This window comes from Zingiber officinale, chromosome 3A (assembly GCF_018446385.1).
Source record: "Zingiber officinale cultivar Zhangliang chromosome 3A, Zo_v1.1, whole genome shotgun sequence".
In the NCBI taxonomy this organism is placed as follows: domain Eukaryota; kingdom Viridiplantae; phylum Streptophyta; class Magnoliopsida; order Zingiberales; family Zingiberaceae; genus Zingiber; species Zingiber officinale.
Genome location: NC_055990.1, coordinates 158126028 through 158145434, shown reverse-complemented (window position 1 = coordinate 158145434; position 19407 = coordinate 158126028). Strand labels below are relative to the sequence as shown.

The following is a 19407-nucleotide window of genomic DNA, read 5'->3' as shown; positions in this document are numbered from 1 at the left end:
TAACCGTGTGAAGACTCTGAGTTGGCAAACAATAACTCTGAGTGGTGCTGCATGTCAAAAAGAACATTAGCAACCGGGCTAGGGATGAATTCCGACGCAAGCACTCTGACGTTCAAGTCAATGAATGATCAAGTAGAAGGTAGTGAACAGTAATAAATGAGCAGTGGATGCGTAGCATTTTTGTAAAGTAAGCGTACACATGCTTATAAGTGGAGATTCCCTTTTATAGTGTAAATTCTCCTCTCTGCACGAATCTTGATACATTGTTAAAAAAAGACAAATCATAATAATGTTGACACCTTTCCCAAAATGGACTCACAATATCTGAGTTTTGCAAAGTAAAAACTCCTAGTGTATGACTTGCATAAGTAATATTCCTTTGATTCATTGACAGTTGTCGCACAAAACGATAAGGAGGAATGTTAAACCATTAGGTTAAGGGACCCTTAATATGCTTGGCTAGCAAATAGACTGAATCCTTTCTGTAGTTTGATCGGATATCACTTGCAGGAGTGGCTAGGTCGGATTTAAGGAATGTTATCAGGGACTCGGCTTTCGCTCGACCTTCCCACTTGTGCCAAAGAATTCGGTCGGACCAAGTGTCCAACTTGTCTGATCGAATGATAGGTCTGATTGGCTAGACCATCCAATTGTATTATTATGAGGGGCGAGGAGAACTTGACTCTGAATGATATTCACTCGATCAGCTCAGGGTTTCACCAATACTGAGGGACTCGTGAATTTGACCGGACCAAGGGTCCGATCGGATGACCACTCGATTGAGATAATTGATCGTCCTGACCTCGAGTGTTGATCCCTCTTTAACTTTGATGACCACCATACCAACTTGTTGGTGCGGGAAGCATCCGACGATCGAACCTATGTTTTGATTATGTCAAAGGGTTCAAAGTTAAGGTGTTTTGGTTTTTAATATGTTGAACAAGTTTGCAGGAAAGTCCTAAGTGGTACTTAGGCATAAGTCCTAGCTGCGGTTAGGCAAATGGAAAACCCTAGGGGGTGGTAACCCTAGGTAGAGGAAAACCCTAAGGGGTGGTAACCCTAGATTATAGGGGGTGGTAACCCTATGTGGAAAGTCTTGGCAGGTCGATGACTTCAGGCAAAAGTCCTAGGGGGTGGTAACCCTAGGTGGAAAGTCCTGGACTAGCCGGGAAGTGGATGCCCAGCAGAAAGTCCGGAAGCGTCGAGTGCTGAGCAAAAGTCCAGTCGATCTGGAGGATCGCACTGGCAACAGGTAAATCTCCTGAGTGGAGTAGGTGAGGACGCGTTCCCCGTAGAGGGAACAGTAGGCGTCGGGTCGACCTAGGGTTTCCGGTCGAAAATCCGAAGTCAGACCCGGATAGTCCGGAGACTGTCATAATATTTGTTATCATATTCATGCTGCCGGTTATGCTAACTTTGTGTTGCAGGATAGTTGTTTAGACTAACATGTCTTACAGGTACAAAATAATGAAGTTTTCCCTCGGATGAACAGTGTCTGAGGCGTCTTCATGGAGCTTAGAGGCGCCTCGGGGTGCAAAAGCTGACCTGGCTGCGAAGCATCAATGGAGGCGCCTTGAAGGGAGTATAAGGCGCCTTGGAAGGCGCCTTGAGTAAGGTTTAAGGCGCCTTAAGCAGATGAAGTTCGACCAGTTCAAGCTTGATCCACGCAGAGGACTCGGCAGCATGGAGGCGCCTTGAACACCCTTTATAAGGGGGTTTCAACCAGCACTTCAAAATATCAAGTTCCAGGCTTTCTTTCTTCAACGTGCTGCTAACAAAATCATTCTGAAGTGCTGCTGCAACATTCCGACGATCGACCCGGAGCTCTGTTTTCTTCTTCTTTAAGTTGTCGGTACAAAGTTATTTTAATACTTTCATTGTAATTTGTAATTCTTATCGAACTTATAGTTATTGCCCACCGGAAGCGATCAAGGATCGCGGGCCTTCGAGTAGGAGTCGCCTTAGGCTCCGAACGAAGTAAATCCCTTTGTGTCTTTGTGTTTATTTTATTCCGCTGCGTTTTAATTACTCTGATAATTTTTCAATTCGAGAAACGAAATAGCCACGAATACTATTCACCCTCCCTCTAGTGTTTCTCAATCCAACACAACTTTCCTTCTAAACTTTGACTCAACTTCGAGGATCCCACATACCGTATCATCAGAGTTGGCTTCTTTATGATTCATAGCAACATTCAGCTCAGAGCCCTCACAATTTCTTCAACCAAAATACTCATTTATCGAACAATCAAATCAAGCAGCTAGCGTGAGTGATGGATGTACACCAACTTGAGAGAATGACGATATGTGAACCACTCGATCACACAGCCTAGCTCAAATGGGCCCGGGATCACACACACACTTAGTGCATACACCAAGTTGGACCCAATCCACTTTAATCAACATGACCTTCCCTTGTTATTTTCTGTAACTATTTGTTTGCATTAATTATTTTCATTGAGATAACGAAAATAATGCAACAAATAGGGATGCAATATTAGGCATCTGAGTATGTATAAATTGTAATGGTATAATAGTTAGTGTATGAAATATTGTGAATTTTAGTAAAGTCGAAATAAATATTTTCTTTATGTGCTAGTCACTATTCCAAAATTTAATAGCCGTCCATGATTTATCTCCTTGTGTTGATCCTGAGATGAATTGACAGGGACGCTAAAAGCGAGCGTATTCACCAATGTCTATTTTTAGAATTAATCAAGCGAATTTGAAAGATTGATCACCTTATCTTAATTATCTGGTGCCAAGTTGAGCTCATGGATGCAAAGTGTTGGGACCATCAAAGTGCAAGTTGGCGGAGACAAATCAAGTTGGAACCACACAGTCTCATATTAATCTTGAGCAACTTAACTTTTGTCACTTCATAGATAAGAATATCCCTAACTAAACCAATATAATGATAGAGATTACGAATCTCGTCCGTGTCCTAGTGGGTCTTAACTCTTAAGTAAGATGAACTCAAAAAGTTTAGGTGGCTAAGTGTATCGATTCGTCAAATGAAATTCGCAAAGCAAACCATAAAGCAGTGGAGGTTGGTTGGGTGGATAGAATGCTAAATTATATATTGAATTTGTCTTTTAAATTATGATATAATTAATAATTCAGCATGGCTCTAATTATCACATGAACTTTAGTTGTATTCCATAGCCTTTTGAGATTCTTTTTGCTCCTTTCAATAATTTTCTCTTTTTCCTTTTTTGGTGCTTTTGTTGAATGATACATTTAATCAAACAAATTAATGGAACCAGTTTACCAATTCATTGTCTTACCTTGGAAGGTTACACATGACGACCGACATGATTGCTTCGCAAGTCACGGAGGAAATATTAATCAAATCAATAATTCATTATTAATAATTTAGAAATACATATTTTTGCAAATAAAGAATTAATAATGAAGAGCAAATTGAGATTAAAATGGAAAAAAAATCTTTAAAATTGTAACGGGAAAAAATGCGTGTGAACGCCGAAAGGTCGAGATGATGTGGACGGGAACCGAACCAGTTAGCCACGTAATTTACGTGGGCGGCCTCGCCATGCAACACGTGCCGAAAGCCATGCAACACGCTCACGTAACCTTCATAAGAGTTTTCGGAAAAGTCAAATGTGCGTCAATTTTGTACGTGACGTGGCATCATGCAGCGTGAGGTGTAGATTTTTGTGTGACTGCAGTCAGTCCTGAGCTTAATTGTTCGTAGACCATGAATCCACCTTCCTTTCGTATCTAGAATGTTCGATTCATCTAACTTGATAATCAAAGGGATTTAGTTAACCACTTCACCTTTTTCATCCTATTCAATTGTTTAAAATGGTCTAATTTGCTAGCTAGGACTGTGGTAACCACCTACTCAACTTACTCCATTGATTTGCTCAAATGCTCCCATGTCATGTTTCGCAAACGACTGAGCTCATTCAACCTATTCAAAGTGGTATTTCGAGAAGGTGAAAATTAAAAAAACAAAAAAAAAAAAAACGAAATCAGCGAAATCAAATGAAACATTTGACAAAGTTTATTTCAATCAAATTAACTGTCTACGTGTTAATCCCTGATGCAGCACACGTTGCATGTTGACCGCCCACGCGTTCCATGGTCAGCGGTGTTCGATTTTGAGCTCCATAAATTTGAGCTGTGAAAAATAAATCAAATAAACTACGCCGACCACTCATTTTGACAACTACACGGTCAACTAAATAAACTGTCGACGTGCTTTTTTTTTTTTTTTTCTAAGAATCGCTTTATTTGACAATTTCGGTCTATTTGTTTCTCGACAAATTTGATTAATTCAAATAGTATGAAAATAGGATTGATATTTTCATACTAAACATCCAAGAAAAAATAAGCTTGAATGCCTAAAAAAACTAAAACTAATCCTAGGACAAGATAAACTAAAAACTTGAATATTTTTCTCTGTTAAAAATATTTGAAATTTAAATTTTAAAAGCACAATTTTTTAGCTATAATTCTCTTTTCACATTAACTCGTTTTTATACAATTTTAAGATTTTTCATGTAAATTTATGTATTCTTACTTTTTTTTTTATTATTTTTTTAAGAATTTAGGTATCGGATCTTTACAGATCCAATTAATCTTGGAGATGGTAATTTCAACTTTCAAAGTCCTAAAATTTTCATATGTATTTTTGTTTTGCTTTATGTTTTTTTTATAATGTAGGTAATTAATTTTTATGATTTGATTAATTTTAAAGATAAATTAATTCGATTCTATAAATTTTTTTATGAATAAAAATAAATTAAAATACACAAATGAATTATGAGATTTGAATTATTAAAAAAGTGGAGAAGAGTAGGAGGAGGCCGAGGAAGAGAACGAGAAGCAGCATGGGCCTACTAGACCCTTCCAACACGTTTACCTCTCAAGCCATTCAATTCTGGTCGGAATTAATTATGTTAATAGGTGGCACGCGTCTCATATCAGTCATGCCCTCCTCCTCCTTCTCCTCTTCTTATCGCTACGCTCGCCATCTATAAAAACAAAACCCCAAAAAGTAGGCGGCGTCCAGCGGACTCCCATTTTCCCCAAATCCAATCCATCTCAGTTCACCTGCCTTCTTCTTCCTTCTTTTCCTCTTTAATAATCCCTTCTCCCTTCCCCCCGCATTTGATCTAACGCGGTATGCTCACGACTCACGCCGCCATGGCCACCAGCACCTCCTCCTCCTCCTTCCCTCCCCCGGATCCCTCCTCGGACGCCGACCTCCTCCGCCTCCTCCTCCTCTTCTCACATGACCTCGCCGCCTACGCCCACCAACAGCAACACGCGTCGGCTTCTTCTCCGTCCCACCTCCGCGTCAATCCCAACTTTTCCTCCGTCCCCCGCAACGCCAGGCAGCTCGCCCTCCTCTTCGAGGAGCTCCTCCGTGAGTACGACGACAGCCGCCTGTTGCCCCGCTCTGCCTCCCTGTGCTTCCGCGAGATCCTTCTCGTCTTCCACCGCCTCAAGATTCTCCTGCACGACCGATCCGCCCGCAGCCGCGTTGCCTTCCTCTTCCGCGCCGAGCGCCTCGCCGATGAGATCCACGGGCAGGTCGTCGATCTGGTCACCTTCCTCGAGATCCTCCCGCTGGGTGAGCTTAGAATCTCCGAGGATGTTAGGGATCTCGTCCGCCTCCTCCGCCGGCAGATCCGCAGATCGTCGCCCGCCGTCGATCCGCCGTCTCTCGCCCTCCGCAGAGACGTCCTCGAGCTCATCGCGAGTGTTGAAGGCGGCGCCGTGCCTGATCGGAGCGGGATGCAGGGTATATTCCGCCGGCTAGGCCTTGCGGACTCCAGGAGCTGTCGAATGGAGATCGAACGGATGGAATGCGACGTAGCCGACGGTGCAGTGGATGAGAGGTGGGCGGTAGTCATGGTGGCACTCGCCTCGATCCTTCGGTATGGCAGCTGCGTTCTCTTTGGCGCCTCGACTCCGCGATCGGGTTCGTCTTCCAGAGACAGCAAGTCGCCCTTTTCGGCCACAGAGGACCTTGTGGTGCCGGATGATTTCAGATGCTCTATATCGCTGGAGCTGATGCGCGATCCGGTGGTTGTGGCCACCGGGCAGACATATGATCGGGATTCCATTGCCCGGTGGATCACCTCCGGCCATGCTACGTGCCCTAATTCTCGTCAGGTACTCACACACCTCGAGCTCGTCCCTAATCTGGCCCTCAAGAACCTTATCGCCCGATGGTGCCGAGACAACAATATTCCCTTCGATGGATCCGACACCACCAGTAACAACAGCACCAACAACAAGATGACTGTTTCGGCTGACAACGGTTCCGCCCACGCCGAGACTAACAAAGCGGCCCTCGAGGCGGCGAGGTTGACGGCGTCGTTCCTCGTGGATGAGCTCGCTGCGGCATCGTCGACAGATGCTGCGCACCGGATCGTCCATGAGCTCCGGCTTCTGGCGAAGCACGGCTCCGACAACCGTGCCTTCGTGGCGGAGGCCGGCGCAATTCCGCTGCTCCTCCCGCTTATCGAATCGGCAGATGCCGGGCTTCAGGTCAACGCCGTGACCGCGTTGCTCAACCTATCGATTTTGGAAGCCAACAAGCGGCGCATCATGCACACGGACGGCGCCGTCGACGGCATCGTCCACGTTCTCGCAGATGGCGTCTCGTGGCAGGCGAAGGAGAACGCCGCCGCCACCTTGCTAAGCCTCTCCACCATCCACTCCTACCGGCGGCGCCTCGCGCGACACCCCCGCGTGGTCGAGAGCTTAGTGCAGATGGCGCGCGATGGCCCCACCAGCTCGAAGAAAGAATCCATGGCCGCTGTGCTGAGCCTCGCTGGAGACCGGGAAAACACTGCTCGTCTGATCGAGGGCGGCGTAGTTGCAGTAGCCCTCGAAGTCGCCGCTGAACCCGAGGTCGCGGAGGAGGCGACCGCGGTGCTGGCGGCTATCGCGAGGAGGGGTGGGGTGGAGGCGGTAGCCGAGGCGAACGGTGCAGTGCCGCGGCTCGTCGGGGTTCTCCGCCGCGGCTCCGACTGGGCAAAGGAGAGCGCTGCCGCGGCGCTAGTGGCGGTGTGCCGGTGGTCAGGGGCTACCGTCGTCGCTGAACTGGCGGCAATGCCGGGGATCGAGTGGGTAATATGGGAATTGATGGGGGCTGGGACGGAGCGGGCAAGGCGAAAGGCCGCCTCGCTGGGTCGGATCTGCCGGCGGTGGGTGGCAACGGTGGAGGCCGAACGGATGTCAAGATACTCCGCCATCAACGTCACGCCACCTACGACGGTCGCATAGAAGTTTGTTGAAAGGTCAACACAGCACATCGCTGTCAGACAGCCATCAGATTAGATATTCCCCAACAGCAAATTGGACGGACACGATTCTTTCTCGTGAGTTGTGCATAGACGAGTGGATTCTTTCTTTCGTTCTTTTTTCTTTTAATTTAAATTTTACTGCAAAATTGAATTCCTCGTAATTTCGGGAATTACAAATGAAATTGTTCTTCAGACTTAAGATGTCAATTTCGAACAAAATGTGTTATTTAAGTTGTTCAGGCTGATGCGGACAAATTAACTTCGCAGACAGAACATTTATTGGCGTTCAAATACGTCATTAAGAACAGACAGATGAAATATATTGATCTGGTAAATATATTAACAATCCGTAATTTCGCTAAAAACTGTTTCGTGCCGATTAAGGGCTGTTTGGTTTCTCCTAAACCTTACTTGCACGGCAACATTTCTTATCGTCTTCAATCTTTACTATTATATATAGCTTGTAGGGAACCCTAAAACTTTCTTTTAATTTTATGTAAGAACAATTTTAAAAGACTGATAATTGTGAAAGAAAACCTTGAGAATCTAAGGCTAGGTGGAAACAGCTAGATCTATCTCCTTTAACAAGCTTTATAGTGATCAAGCTCTCTCCATCAAACTGCAGTAGCTACCTAACTCCTCATAGCAAAAAGAAGTCTACTTCAATTTTTTTTTTTATAAAAAAAAACATAAAGTGATAAATCTACCTTGTACATGAGACTTTCGATCAGATCAAACTTTAATTTTCTAACATTCTAATCAACTAATAAACTTGTATTATTATGAGATTAGATTGTTTCATTATATTAACATTACATATGTATAGTTTTAACTAGTTAGTTTGCTCATGCAGCACCATACCAACTACATGTCATTAATCAAACTTAGCTAGGTTTGGTAATCCGGTCTGAACCAATAAAAATTTTCTGTCAGCTATCAAGATAAATCATAAGCACTAGTGGTCGTTGGATAGTGGTCTGGCATCCAACGACCAACGTTCTTAGGTCTGTCGAAGTAAATCATTCATGCAGTGCGCCACGATTTAACCATCAAAACTGTAACAAAGCCTGGCACCATTAGGAAAACTTAAATGCTTGAAGATACAAGCCTTAAATTCCCATTAACCTAAAACTCTTAAAGGATCAGGGTTTGTCTTATTAGGCACAAGCCCAAATCAAGGCCCATTTAAGACCCTTAATGGATGCAGTTCCAATTCGTATTCGATCCAAACCTGCATTTAAATCCAAATTTTATTTTACTCCCTAAAATTACTAAACTATTCTCACCACCCAGGAGTTAGTTCCTTATAAAATGGTTAACCTCTAAATACGAATATATTGTGATATGAAACATCAATTGTAAAGAAAATGATAGATTTTGTAAGGAACAATTATTGAGTTTGAGCGAAAGCTGGTTATTATTTAGTTAATCTTGATGAAGCTCTGTTATTTTACAAGCTTGTCAGTACTATTGTCTGACAAAAACATCAGATGCATGAGAAACTTGGACCTTCATGGAGAGTTTCACTCGGCCAACTGGTAAGACATTTTGTCCATGACAGAGACTGAAGTCCCAGCTTGAAATCTAGATTGTAAATACATGAGATTTGCAATTCTGTTCATAAATCTACCTCTAAGTTTGTATTTGATCCTAACACAAATGGGTCATAAGGACTGCGAGCCTGCACTCAACACTGTTCTTTAAGAGTTTCTAAATCACTGGATGCTTCTAAACTACTTACCAAAGGTTTTATATTTTATACATGAAACAACACTTGTTCTTTATAAATTAAGAGCTGATCATTACAATAACACTACACTCTCAATCTACTAGAGAGTAGATATCCTTATTAATTGTCTTCCTTTATCAGACAACTAACAGAGGGGAAAAGAAAAAAAAACAGAAAAGACATCCCAACCTCTGCCAGGCACATATTGGCCTACAATGTTTCTTGTTGGCCTTTCTGAAGTGGATGAAGCTACTAATTTTGGAATAAAAAAACATGATCATTCAACTGTGGCTGCGCTATCAACGTTATGCTTTTGAAGTAGGAAAATGTATTGTCAAAGAAACAATGACTTGATTGGCCACAGTGACTCCTACCCAATCCACAATACTTTTCAAGAAATGCAAGGATCATGCTTTCAATGGAGTGGAGTCATTAGTTGCTTAATTTCGTCTTAACATTAGACAACTAGGTAAAAGAGGGAAAATTTAGCTAGATGCCCCTTTCAACTTATAGAACAAATACAATCTGGACCACATTATTCTAGGCAGACACATGATCATATCAGTCATTTTCCTCCCTCACATGCCTTCTCTTGATATTACTACCGCGGTCAGTAACAAGTGGCTACACTAGAAAATATCTGTACCTCTGCAAGATAAGCATGACAAAGACACAGGGGAGCAGTAGCAAAATATCTAGAAAACCATCAATATAGTTTCCTAGTAGGTCCGACCATGTAGCAAAGGAAAAGGACACCAGCGGTGAACTCAGAGCACCTTCAGTCTTTGTGATGCAGGGAACAAAAAATTTCACTGATGTGACGCATTATCTTATGAAAGACTAATAATTCATTGGTAATTATATCAGTATTGTGATTATGATGCTATTAAACTGTCGCTATAATCATGATTTCCTTGTCTTAAAATTTTTTCCTACACAACCACAGTGAATATCCTTTCATGTCAATCTTTTTTATTTCTTGGGCTGTGCAGATTCCCCTACCTCTTCTCATGTCGGTGACTCCACCCATCTCAATCTAGCATTAGCAACTGCAAACTACCTAAATCCATGCATGTCTTCAGTGTTATTGGGGAAAGCAAGGATCTTTACCTCGGTTCGTGAAGGCAACACCTCGGCTGTTGAAAGGTTCCTGAGCTGCAAAAATTTCCAAATAGGAATTCATAGGTTTGTGAGAACCTCCTTAATTTATCATATATTTTCCTTTTGTTGACGAGCAGATGCCAGTTCCAATATCTCCACCGTCTTCAGATTCTTTGCTGGATGATTGCCCCAAAAGAGTATTCTTAGAGAGATTGGCAGGAATCTAAAGCAAGATAGAGGCAAAAGGCACACAAGTCTTTCTTACACTTAACACTTGCAGCCTATTTGATTGTTTTCCTTTCTGCCCCATTTCGTCGAACACCTTGTAGACGATCGCATGAGGGTACTAAGGGGCAGGCACCTGGGAGGCTTCTCGGAGGCGCCGCCGGGGGCCAACAGGACAGGGCCGCCGTACGTCGCCGCCGGGGGTAGCAACGCCAACTTCGACACCAACATGGTCATCATCCTGGCGGCGCTGCTGTGCGCGCTTATATTCGCGCTGGGGCTCAACTCGATCGTGCGGTGCGCGCTCCGGTGCGGGCGGCGGCTGGCGTTCGAGACCCCCGAGGAGGCGTCCACGCGGCTGGCGGCGACGGGGCTCAAGCGGCAGGCGCTCCGCCGGATCCCGGTGGCTGTGTACGGCGAGGGAGCAGACATCCCGCCGGCGACCGAGTGCCCCATATGCCTCGGCGAGTTCGCGGACGGGGAGAAGGTCCGGGTGCTCCCCAAGTGCCACCACGGGTTCCACGTCCGGTGCATCGACAAGTGGCTCGCGTCGCACTCCTCGTGCCCCACGTGCCGGCGCTCGCTGCTGGAACAAGGCGCCGGGGAAGGGGCGGAGGCGGTAGGCCAGGATGTGTGGCGGAGCGGCGGAGACGCCGGCGAGTACGGCCAGCTTGCGCTTCCCTAGTACAAGTAGTAATCTGTGGGATTGTGCCTGGTTTCGAATGGCAGAAACATGTATATACCGGAGAATTCGTAATGTTTTTCGAAGAATATTTATCATTGGAAATTTTGTAGTGCAGAGAAAAACAGAGAAAGGAAAAAAAAGGTAACGAAATACTTTTTTCTTCTCATTTCTTTCTTTCTTTTTGTTTTTTCATTCTGAGTTGTTTTTGGGCAAAGCATGAACTACTAAAGTAATTAATTTCTTCCTTTCATTTTGGGAAAAAAGAAAGAAATACTTGAAATAATTAGGGTGCGTTAAAAATTTTTTTACGTTGTTATCTATTTTTATTTTCTAAAAAATAGAAATGAAAAATAAAAAAATATTTTCTAAAAAAAATATTTTTCTTAAAAATGAAATAAAAAACCAAACAAACCAAGGCTCCCTTGACTTTTCAACTGATAGTCTATAATAATTTGCTATTATCAAGACGGGTCAGCCGAGTTGGCCCATAAGGAAAGAAGAAATTGAGCTCGATACGGCCCGGCCTCACCGATCCACATTAAATATGATATGCATATAATAAGTTATTTAAACAGTCAATGTTACTTCTTTATTAAAGTTTATGTCCTCGGGATCATAATATCAGAGTAGGACATTCAGATTATCATCCAACTACTCAGGAGAGGACCGACAAGGGGGATAAAGGGGGGCTTTAGCCCCTCTCCCCCAATTCGTCGAAACCACCAAAGCAACCCCCCAATCTTCTTCTCCGATAAATTTTTATGCAGGAGGTGATGAAGCGGATAGTGTTGGTGGAGAAATTGAGCAACCTGAGTTCCAGGCCTTCCACCTTCTGTCTCCTCCCCGTCCTTCTTCCCACCCAAAAGAATACGTTGAAGCGCGTTAGTGCATGCGATCAGCGGCGACAGTGACAGATAGCTTGCACAGTGTGGATTCAATCCCTCCTTAAAAAAATTTTCTAATTCCACCCCTCCAGGCATTCGCAGTTCGAACCCCAACTACGACGTATTTGTAGGAATTTTAAATTTTTTTTCCTAATGAAGGTCGTAACCAAAAGATATTGGATTTCTGGATTGGTCGTCGCATGCACTTCTCGATTTATTCTGACGATCGATGGAATTTTTTTTTGAAATTGGACTGATCACCCAGAGATAATCAATGAATCTAATTGAGATTATCATTTTTTTATTAAAATTTATATATATAATTGAAACAATATTTTTTCATCAAAATAGAAGATTTGTTGTTTATATGATAGAATAATTAATGATAAATAAAATGGAGGACTGAGCACGGACCTTGTCTTTTAGTTTTTGCCCAAATACCTTCCATTATTTCAGATCCTTCTTTCTTGGTCTCTCCGTCGTTTCTAATTTTCTTCCGACTTCGAGTCTTCCGGCTATCGCTCCACCCTTCTCGCACTTCTGCAGTCTCCAATGGCTGCCTCTCTCCATGGATCCGTTATCCTTCGGAACACTAACCCTAATCTCTATGGCATCCGAGTCGTTGCCGCCGCCGCCTCGCCTTCTTCCGCGATATCCTTTCCTTTGGCTCCCGCCCCTCGCGGGTTGGTTCCGGCCTGCGCCCTGCTGACCAGAAAAGGTCTGGGATCTCTTCCGGTTCCGGCAAAATGGAAGCCAAAAGGCTTTGTTGCTTTAGCGACTTCTCATGAGGAATCGGTGAGCTGAACTAAGATATCTTTTGCTGTTTATATCTCTCCTATTTTATCTCTAGTATTGATCGGTTCATGATTTTAATGTCCTAATGTGTTATTTTTTGTGCTAAATTGATCACAGAGCAGACATATTGAATTTTGTCTTTCCATTTTGTTGTTGTTGGGGTCACTGTGTTTTTTTTCTTGAGAATTTGAACGGCCTATACCTAAGATGGGAGTTTCAAGGGCGTGTTGTTTGGTTACTAAATTGTATCTGCTAGAACTTTAACATTGTGGCTTTTTCTTTATACGCATAGCAAGCAGAATTGATCTCATGAGTTTATATGACCACTGCATAACGTTTAAGCCCCAAAATGTGAATGGTTTTGGTTCACAACTCAAATAAAAAAATGCTTGTTTGTGCAGACTTTCAGCAATAAGGGGTCATTATACATATCACACATTATTTGTATTGATTCACATGCTATTGGTATCAAGATGCTAAAGTATGTCTTAACTCTAAATGTAGAGAAATTCGGATATTGAAGTGGAGAAGGATAATAATGATGCAAATGTAAACGATGGAGGATCAAAAGAAGCATGGAAGGAGTCACTTGAACGCTTCAAGGTTGAAGCCTTAAAGGTTAAAGCTGTATCAGAAGAAGCATATGAGGTTTACTCGAAGAAAGCTATAGAAATGTTGATGGACACATCTGAGAAGCTCAAAATTCAAGCTGATAAAGCACAAAAAGATCTAAGTGTAATAGCTCAGGAAATCTCGAATGAAGGACAGGAGTATCTATCTGAAGCAGCAAAGAATTATCCTGATTCGGTTAGGGAAATATTGGAAGTTTATGCTTCAGTGGAGGAATCGAGCAATATTTCCTCTGTCAGAGATTTCTATCTTGGAATTCCTTATGGTATGCAGGAGGACTAGTATTCATATATTGAATTGGCTTCAAGATATTCTTATGCTTTCTCATTTAGTTGGGATATCCTCGTTTGTTACGGTGATATCAGTTAGTTATGCCTTGTTTTACAACCACCTTTGCTATTATTTCTTTTTTTAAAAAAAAGGAAAAAATTGTATGCAGGTTGCTTTCTTGCTGTTGGTGGCTTCCTACATTTCATGCTTACTGGAAGCATTCCTGCCATCCGATTTGGCATCATTCTTGGCACTGCAAACTTGGCTCTAAGTGTGTCAAGCTTGAGGGCATGGAAGAATGGAAAAGAAACCCCCCTTCTTTTGGTTGGGCAAACTGGTCGGTCTTTTTTGTCATCATCCTCTTCTCATTCTTTCTCATTATTTTAAATTGCAATGTTGTTATGACTGGCTCTTGCAGCAACAATTCATCCCTTTTCAACTTTTATTAGCACGTTTTTTTTCTGATTGCTGCTCTCTTTTTTATTAGCAAAGGCTAATGCATTATTAGTTGGTCTTTGTAGTAGTATCGCCGACATTTGTAAGTTGTCATCATTTATGTTTCCTTTTGACTCATCAATTGGTACTTGAAGTTGACAAATTCCTTCCACTATACTTTTGACTCATCAATTGGCACTTGAAGTTGACAAATCTCTTCCACTATGAATCATGTTTAAACCATAAACAAAATGATTTCTAGTTTCTATGATGAAGTTGGTCATCTTAGTACTCTCCTACCTCTCCTCACATGATAGAAGACTCCAATGCAAGAGCCTAAACCACTTAGTCTCTCCTTTAAACAACATTGTATTGTATCAACTTGAGTTCCTTTACAGGGACAGGCGAGCATATCATCTAGAATCCTAAGTCTTTTTGCACCTACAAGTATAATTAAATTAAACATCTTCTATATAACTTGTATAGATCCCATATTTCAAATATTCATGTATTGTAGTAATATCTTAATTTGTTTCATATGGTAGCTACTTCTGGTTGTTCGGACATTGTATTATCTACTCTCATAATCACAGTTCACACCTCAACATTCTTTTCTTTATGTTTTCAACTTTTTTATGTTGTCTTCAGACCAAGCAACCATCTGATCTATGTAGTGTGGCATTGCTGTTTTTTTGTTATGTTGTTTAATCACCAAACTCTATGAACAATATCTTCATAAAATGTCTAGCTATGGAATAAAAGATCATAGCTATTTTTAAATTTCAATTTATAGGGATATATTGTTCATTCATCTAGCATCCTTGTGATTGCCAAAATTTCATTTGATTTCATGCATTTGCTCTTAGTTGGGTTAAAAGTTCATAATTCTACTGTTTGCTGCTCCATATGTATGTTTGGAATCAATTTCAAGACCTTGTAATTAAAGCAATCCAGTTAGTTGATATGTTTAGCATTACTACTACACATGATAAGTTTTGTCACATGTTTTTAGAATTTTCTGGGATTTAGGTTCAGAAGATTTACATAAGGTGGTGACGAAAACAAAAACATTTGCACAATTGAGACATTAAGTAATGGGTAGTGTAGGTAAGATTCTGTTAATTGAATAAGTAATTAATTTGAAGTAGAGGCTTGTCATGATTACAAACTGATGGAAGCCAGCAAATGGCAAAATGCGGCACAAGTGTCCACATGACATATTGTGATAGATGAGACGTGTGAACTCAATTTGATTTTTCTAGAATTATTCAGATTCCCTAATGTATATTGACATTTGATTCGCAAGAAATTTGGCCTAGAGCTTGGTAACTGACAGATAGTACATCCATATCAAGTCCTGAATCATTCTTATATTGCACTTCTGCAGCATGTCCTAATTAATGCATTGCCATATATTATCTATGCCATGAAATCTCTATTGTACTAGAGCACTGAGTTTTACCTAATTTGTCACTCACGATGTCATATCCATGCAACAATGTCAATTGATTCCTTGTTTATATTGATATGTAAACTACTAGGTGGTCATCACTTCGATTATGTTTACCTGGAAGGGACTAGCTTTAGTGAAATGAGGGAGGGAAAAGCATGTATAAAATGTCTACCTTTGCTGTGTACATTGAAGGGAAGTTGAGACTGGTCAAACTCACTAGGGAGACAGAACACCATCAAACGCTTGGGTGGTAGTTGTGGAAGGAAAGATGATGGGTAAGAGGAAAGGACTGAAGGGTAATTTGGGCAGTCATTGATCACATCGCCATCAGCTGCTTCATGTTGGTGACCAACATCTTGGCTGGTGGCATATCCATGGTCGAACCACTCAATATTGCCATTGTTGCTTTGATGTGCAATGGCATCCTCATTGGCCAGACAACACACCAACAACTACCCATTCTTTCAAAGTAGGACTCACATGGGACAAGGAGGAGGGTTGAGATCAATTGAGAATGATACAGAGGAGGTTGAGATTGATGTTGTGGTCATGGTGCTGTGATTTTGAAGTTTTTTTTTTTTGTTTTTAAACTCAAGGATATTATTTCAGCAAGTTTTTAGCATGCAAGTCAATTGGGATGGAGGGCTAAAGTACTTGTGCAGGGATTAGCTTATAACGCTGTTGATGGAATCTACTTTCCTTCATTTTATGGCTCAGATTGGACCATTCAGCCTCTGCCTTCAGATATGCCTGCAGGGCAGAGAAGTTGGTTGTGTGACAAAGTTTACTTTAGTTGCAGTCTATTCGTTTAAGCTTTGAAGCTGCCAATTAGTAAAAAGGGCAGCCCGGTGCACGAAGCTCCCGCCATGCGGGGTCCCGGGGAAGGATCCATTGTACGCAGCCTTACCTGCTTTTTGCAAGAGGCTATTTCCAGGATTCGAACCCGTGACCTTTTGGTCACATGACAACAACTTTACCGTTGTGCCAAGGCTCCCCTTCAAGCTGCCAATTAGTAATTCACTTTAAAACAATTCATATCCTCAGCAAATGTATTGTGAAAAGCACTCTTTCCAGTTTCATTTTATATATAAATTAATGAGGTGGATGGGTGGTTAAAGAGGAGTATAAATGGTATTTTACACTCCTTCCATTTCTTCCTCATTATTCAAGTAAACAACATTTAGTCCATCCTCCCTTCTTTCTCTTCCATCTCCCTCCTTTCAAGTAAACATAGCCTTATACAAAAAAGTTCTCATGCTGAGGACATAGACTGATAGGAGGGGGAATGAAACTAAGATAAGTGGAATGAGTCATTCTCTTGTTTGGTGATTTGGGAAATCGCAAGTGCATGATTCTGTCAGCAAGTAATAAAATATCGATCCACAAGTATTGTTGATTAAGCATTAGTTAAGTTCGTAAAGCAAGTTATCTAGACGATCAGGTTATGTGTGGTCACGAGAGAGAGAGAGAGAGAGAGAGAGGAAGGTTTGAGAGAAGGCCTAGAGCAGGAGTCAAGAGAAGGCAAGTGGTCAAAGGGAGAAGTTGGAATTGTGGGGATCGATTCTAGGACTTCGGTTTCACTATAGTTGATGTTCCTAAGTATCGGCCACTTTCCTACCCCCATGTTTACATACTTGTAGGGATTTTAACCAAATTACCGATATGATCCCATGAAGGTAGTATCGGAGTGTTTACCCCAATTTCAATACTATTAAGTAAATAGACGCTTAAAAGGTTACCCTTATCACGTGAGGACCAACGGTCATGCAATCTAGATTACTCAATCCACTTCCTAACACTAAGTTGGAGAAAAACCATTTATCAATAGTTAGCTATCCCTTGCGAAGAATTAGCTCCTCTTCAAAGTAATGACTCTAAAAAGTCCGCTTAAAAGGTTGGCCCACGTGAGGACCAACGGTCATACAATCTAAAGCATTTCCCTTTCATAGTGACCAAATCTCCACATCCAATTGTACACACATCACACACATTCAATCAAACAAGAACAAGGCATAAGCATATCATAGAATAGGGAAATGACCAAATACATAGTTCATACATTAATATCACATCTTAGGTACTCTCTACATCCTAGAATTTAGAGGACCACTCCATAGAGAAGGAAATACAACCACAAGACATAAAAAATAGCAAGCTACAATTCAAATCGGAAAGAAAAGAGAAGAGAATGCTTAAGCATCTTTCACCCCATGGGATAGCCAGAGAGGTCAACCTCGGTCAGAAGGGTAGTTAATCTAACTTTCGAGGAAATCGACTAAGGAGCATTTCGAGGTTTAGTTAACCTTCGAAATGAAACGGACCTATGATTACTCTTGAAAAGTAAAATGTGCCTAATGGTGGAAGAATTGATTTAATCTTAAATGGCACATATTGGGAAATTCATAGAACTATCAAGTTGGATTTTGGTATGTTCTTAGGCATTTAAGGCAATCCGGGCCTTAATTTAAAAGTGCTACTCTTGAGGAAAATGGTTACGCCAACATTTGAGGACATGTTTATTTTAATCGGCATAAATTAATCAAGGGAATAAGAAATGCAAACTTAGGCTTTGGCATTTTCTTGAAGCACTTTAGGGCAATCTAGGTTTAAGGTGTAAGTTGAGCTAAGACTTTAAGGATACTTAGATAGTTAATCTAGGTATAATTTAGTTATGCTAAATCTTGCCATGATTGTTTGCCCATCATATGCCATGACATCATGTCTATTTTTACATTCATGTTTTATTATGAAAAATCCAAAAAATACCATGTCATGACATTCATACATCATGTAGCAATAGGATATTTTCTTTTGAAAATTATTTCATTTTGATGTATGCCATATCATAATCATGCATTAAGTTTAATTCCTTGTAAATTAAGGACAAATGGCATTAGTTCAACAAGTGGCATTTGTTTACAACAAGTGGAATATCTCTAAAAAGTGGCATTTGATTAACAAGTGAACCAACATCTAACCTAAGGTGACTTGTATGTGTTTTAGTGCATATTATATACAAGTGAGATGTTAGGATGATGAACAAAGCTCAAGATGTTGATTTAGTGCATTCCTTTGAGTTTTAAATTCATCAAAACACATAGTTATGTGTTTTCCCATCATTGGGAAAGCTAAGTCATGTGCATTATGCCCAAGGAACATGATGGGATATTGGCTTTGAAAATGTTTTAAAATGTTTTGAAAACCTTGGTGAAGGCTATCTTTTGATAGTAATCACTATTGAATAGTTAGACACAAACGAAGAAAAACACTAAAGTTTTTGCAAGTTTTCAAGTTTGTGTCAATCTTTGAAAATATGATGTATTTTAATAGAAAACTATTTTCCATGATTAAGTATGCCCTAAATAATGTCTACAATGAATTTCATAATTTTTGTAGAATTTTCTAGGTGTTTAGTTGACTGAAATGGAATTTCAGCAACTATCGAGCTCCGATCGATCCATGGATCGATTGAGTTCCAGAATCGATCCATGGATCGATTCAACGGCTTGCAAGCGAAGTCATTTGGATCGATCAAACGATCGAGAGTTCGAATCGATCCGTGGATCGATTCAGAAGGTTTCAATCGATTGGAACTCAACTCAATCGATCCAGTTGCTGATTTTGCTGGGAAGGCTGATTTCAGCATCTTTGAACCTCTTTGAGTCTAGGTAACCATTCCAAACCCCTTAAATACATTTGTATACATACAAGGGTGTTTTCATGTTGAAAACAAGGATGGATTGGTTAACGAAGACTAAGTAGAAGTTTAGGTTGAGGTTGTTTCAAATTTTGAATATTTGAACCTCAAAACTTCAAATTTGGGTTTCCTAATGTTTTAGGGATTCCAAGTCATTGTTGGTGCAATGACGGAAGTTACCACCATGTCTTTAGGGGAGGGACTCTTTAAAGACATGA

At 41.3% G+C, this 19407-nt stretch overlaps 3 protein-coding genes across 4 annotated transcripts; all 3 read left to right on the top strand.

Moving 5' to 3' along the window:
- Positions 1–5004: 5004 nt before the first annotated feature.
- On the top strand, positions 5005–7516 carry LOC122053015 (U-box domain-containing protein 16-like). Its single transcript, XM_042614834.1, has one exon. It carries the CDS (start codon positions 5151–5153, stop codon positions 7263–7265), a length of 2115 nt encoding a protein of 704 aa, XP_042470768.1. The 5' UTR covers positions 5005–5150; the 3' UTR covers positions 7266–7516.
- A 1581-nt stretch (positions 7517–9097) lies between these two features.
- Positions 9098–11191, top strand: LOC122053014 (RING-H2 finger protein ATL74-like). Of its 2 annotated transcripts, none has more exons than XM_042614833.1 (2): positions 9098–10199; positions 10284–11191. In XM_042614833.1, exon 2 carries the CDS (start codon positions 10453–10455, stop codon positions 11023–11025), a length of 573 nt encoding a protein of 190 aa, XP_042470767.1. In that variant the 5' UTR covers positions 9098–10199; positions 10284–10452; the 3' UTR covers positions 11026–11191. The 2 variants fall into 2 exon arrangements, with proteins under 2 accessions (XP_042470767.1, XP_042470766.1); XM_042614832.1 differs by having other exon boundaries at positions 9912–10160; positions 10253–11191.
- A 1128-nt stretch (positions 11192–12319) lies between these two features.
- LOC122053013 (protein FATTY ACID EXPORT 3, chloroplastic-like) lies at positions 12320–17681 on the top strand. Its single transcript, XM_042614831.1, has 3 exons — positions 12320–12704; positions 13209–13599; positions 13774–17681. Exons 1-3 carry the CDS (start codon positions 12462–12464, stop codon positions 13989–13991), a joined length of 852 nt encoding a protein of 283 aa, XP_042470765.1. The 5' UTR covers positions 12320–12461; the 3' UTR covers positions 13992–17681.
- The last annotated feature ends 1726 nt before the right edge of the window (positions 17682–19407 follow it).

Bases quoted from the DNA above. Each gene is read 5' to 3' on its own strand.
- LOC122053015 (XM_042614834.1), top strand. From the start codon at position 5,151: ATGCTCACGACTCACGCCGCCATGGCCACCAGCACCTCCTCCTCCTCC.
- LOC122053014 (XM_042614833.1), top strand. From the start codon at position 10,453: ATGAGGGTACTAAGGGGCAGGCACCTGGGAGGCTTCTCGGAGGCGCCG.
- LOC122053013 (XM_042614831.1), top strand. From the start codon at position 12,462: ATGGCTGCCTCTCTCCATGGATCCGTTATCCTTCGGAACACTAACCCT. The intron at 12,705-13,208 runs GTGAGCTGAACT...CTCTAAATGTAG, and splicing joins CGACTTCTCATGAGGAATCG to AGAAATTCGGATATTGAAGT. The intron at 13,600-13,773 runs GTATGCAGGAGG...AATTGTATGCAG, and splicing joins CTATCTTGGAATTCCTTATG to GTTGCTTTCTTGCTGTTGGT.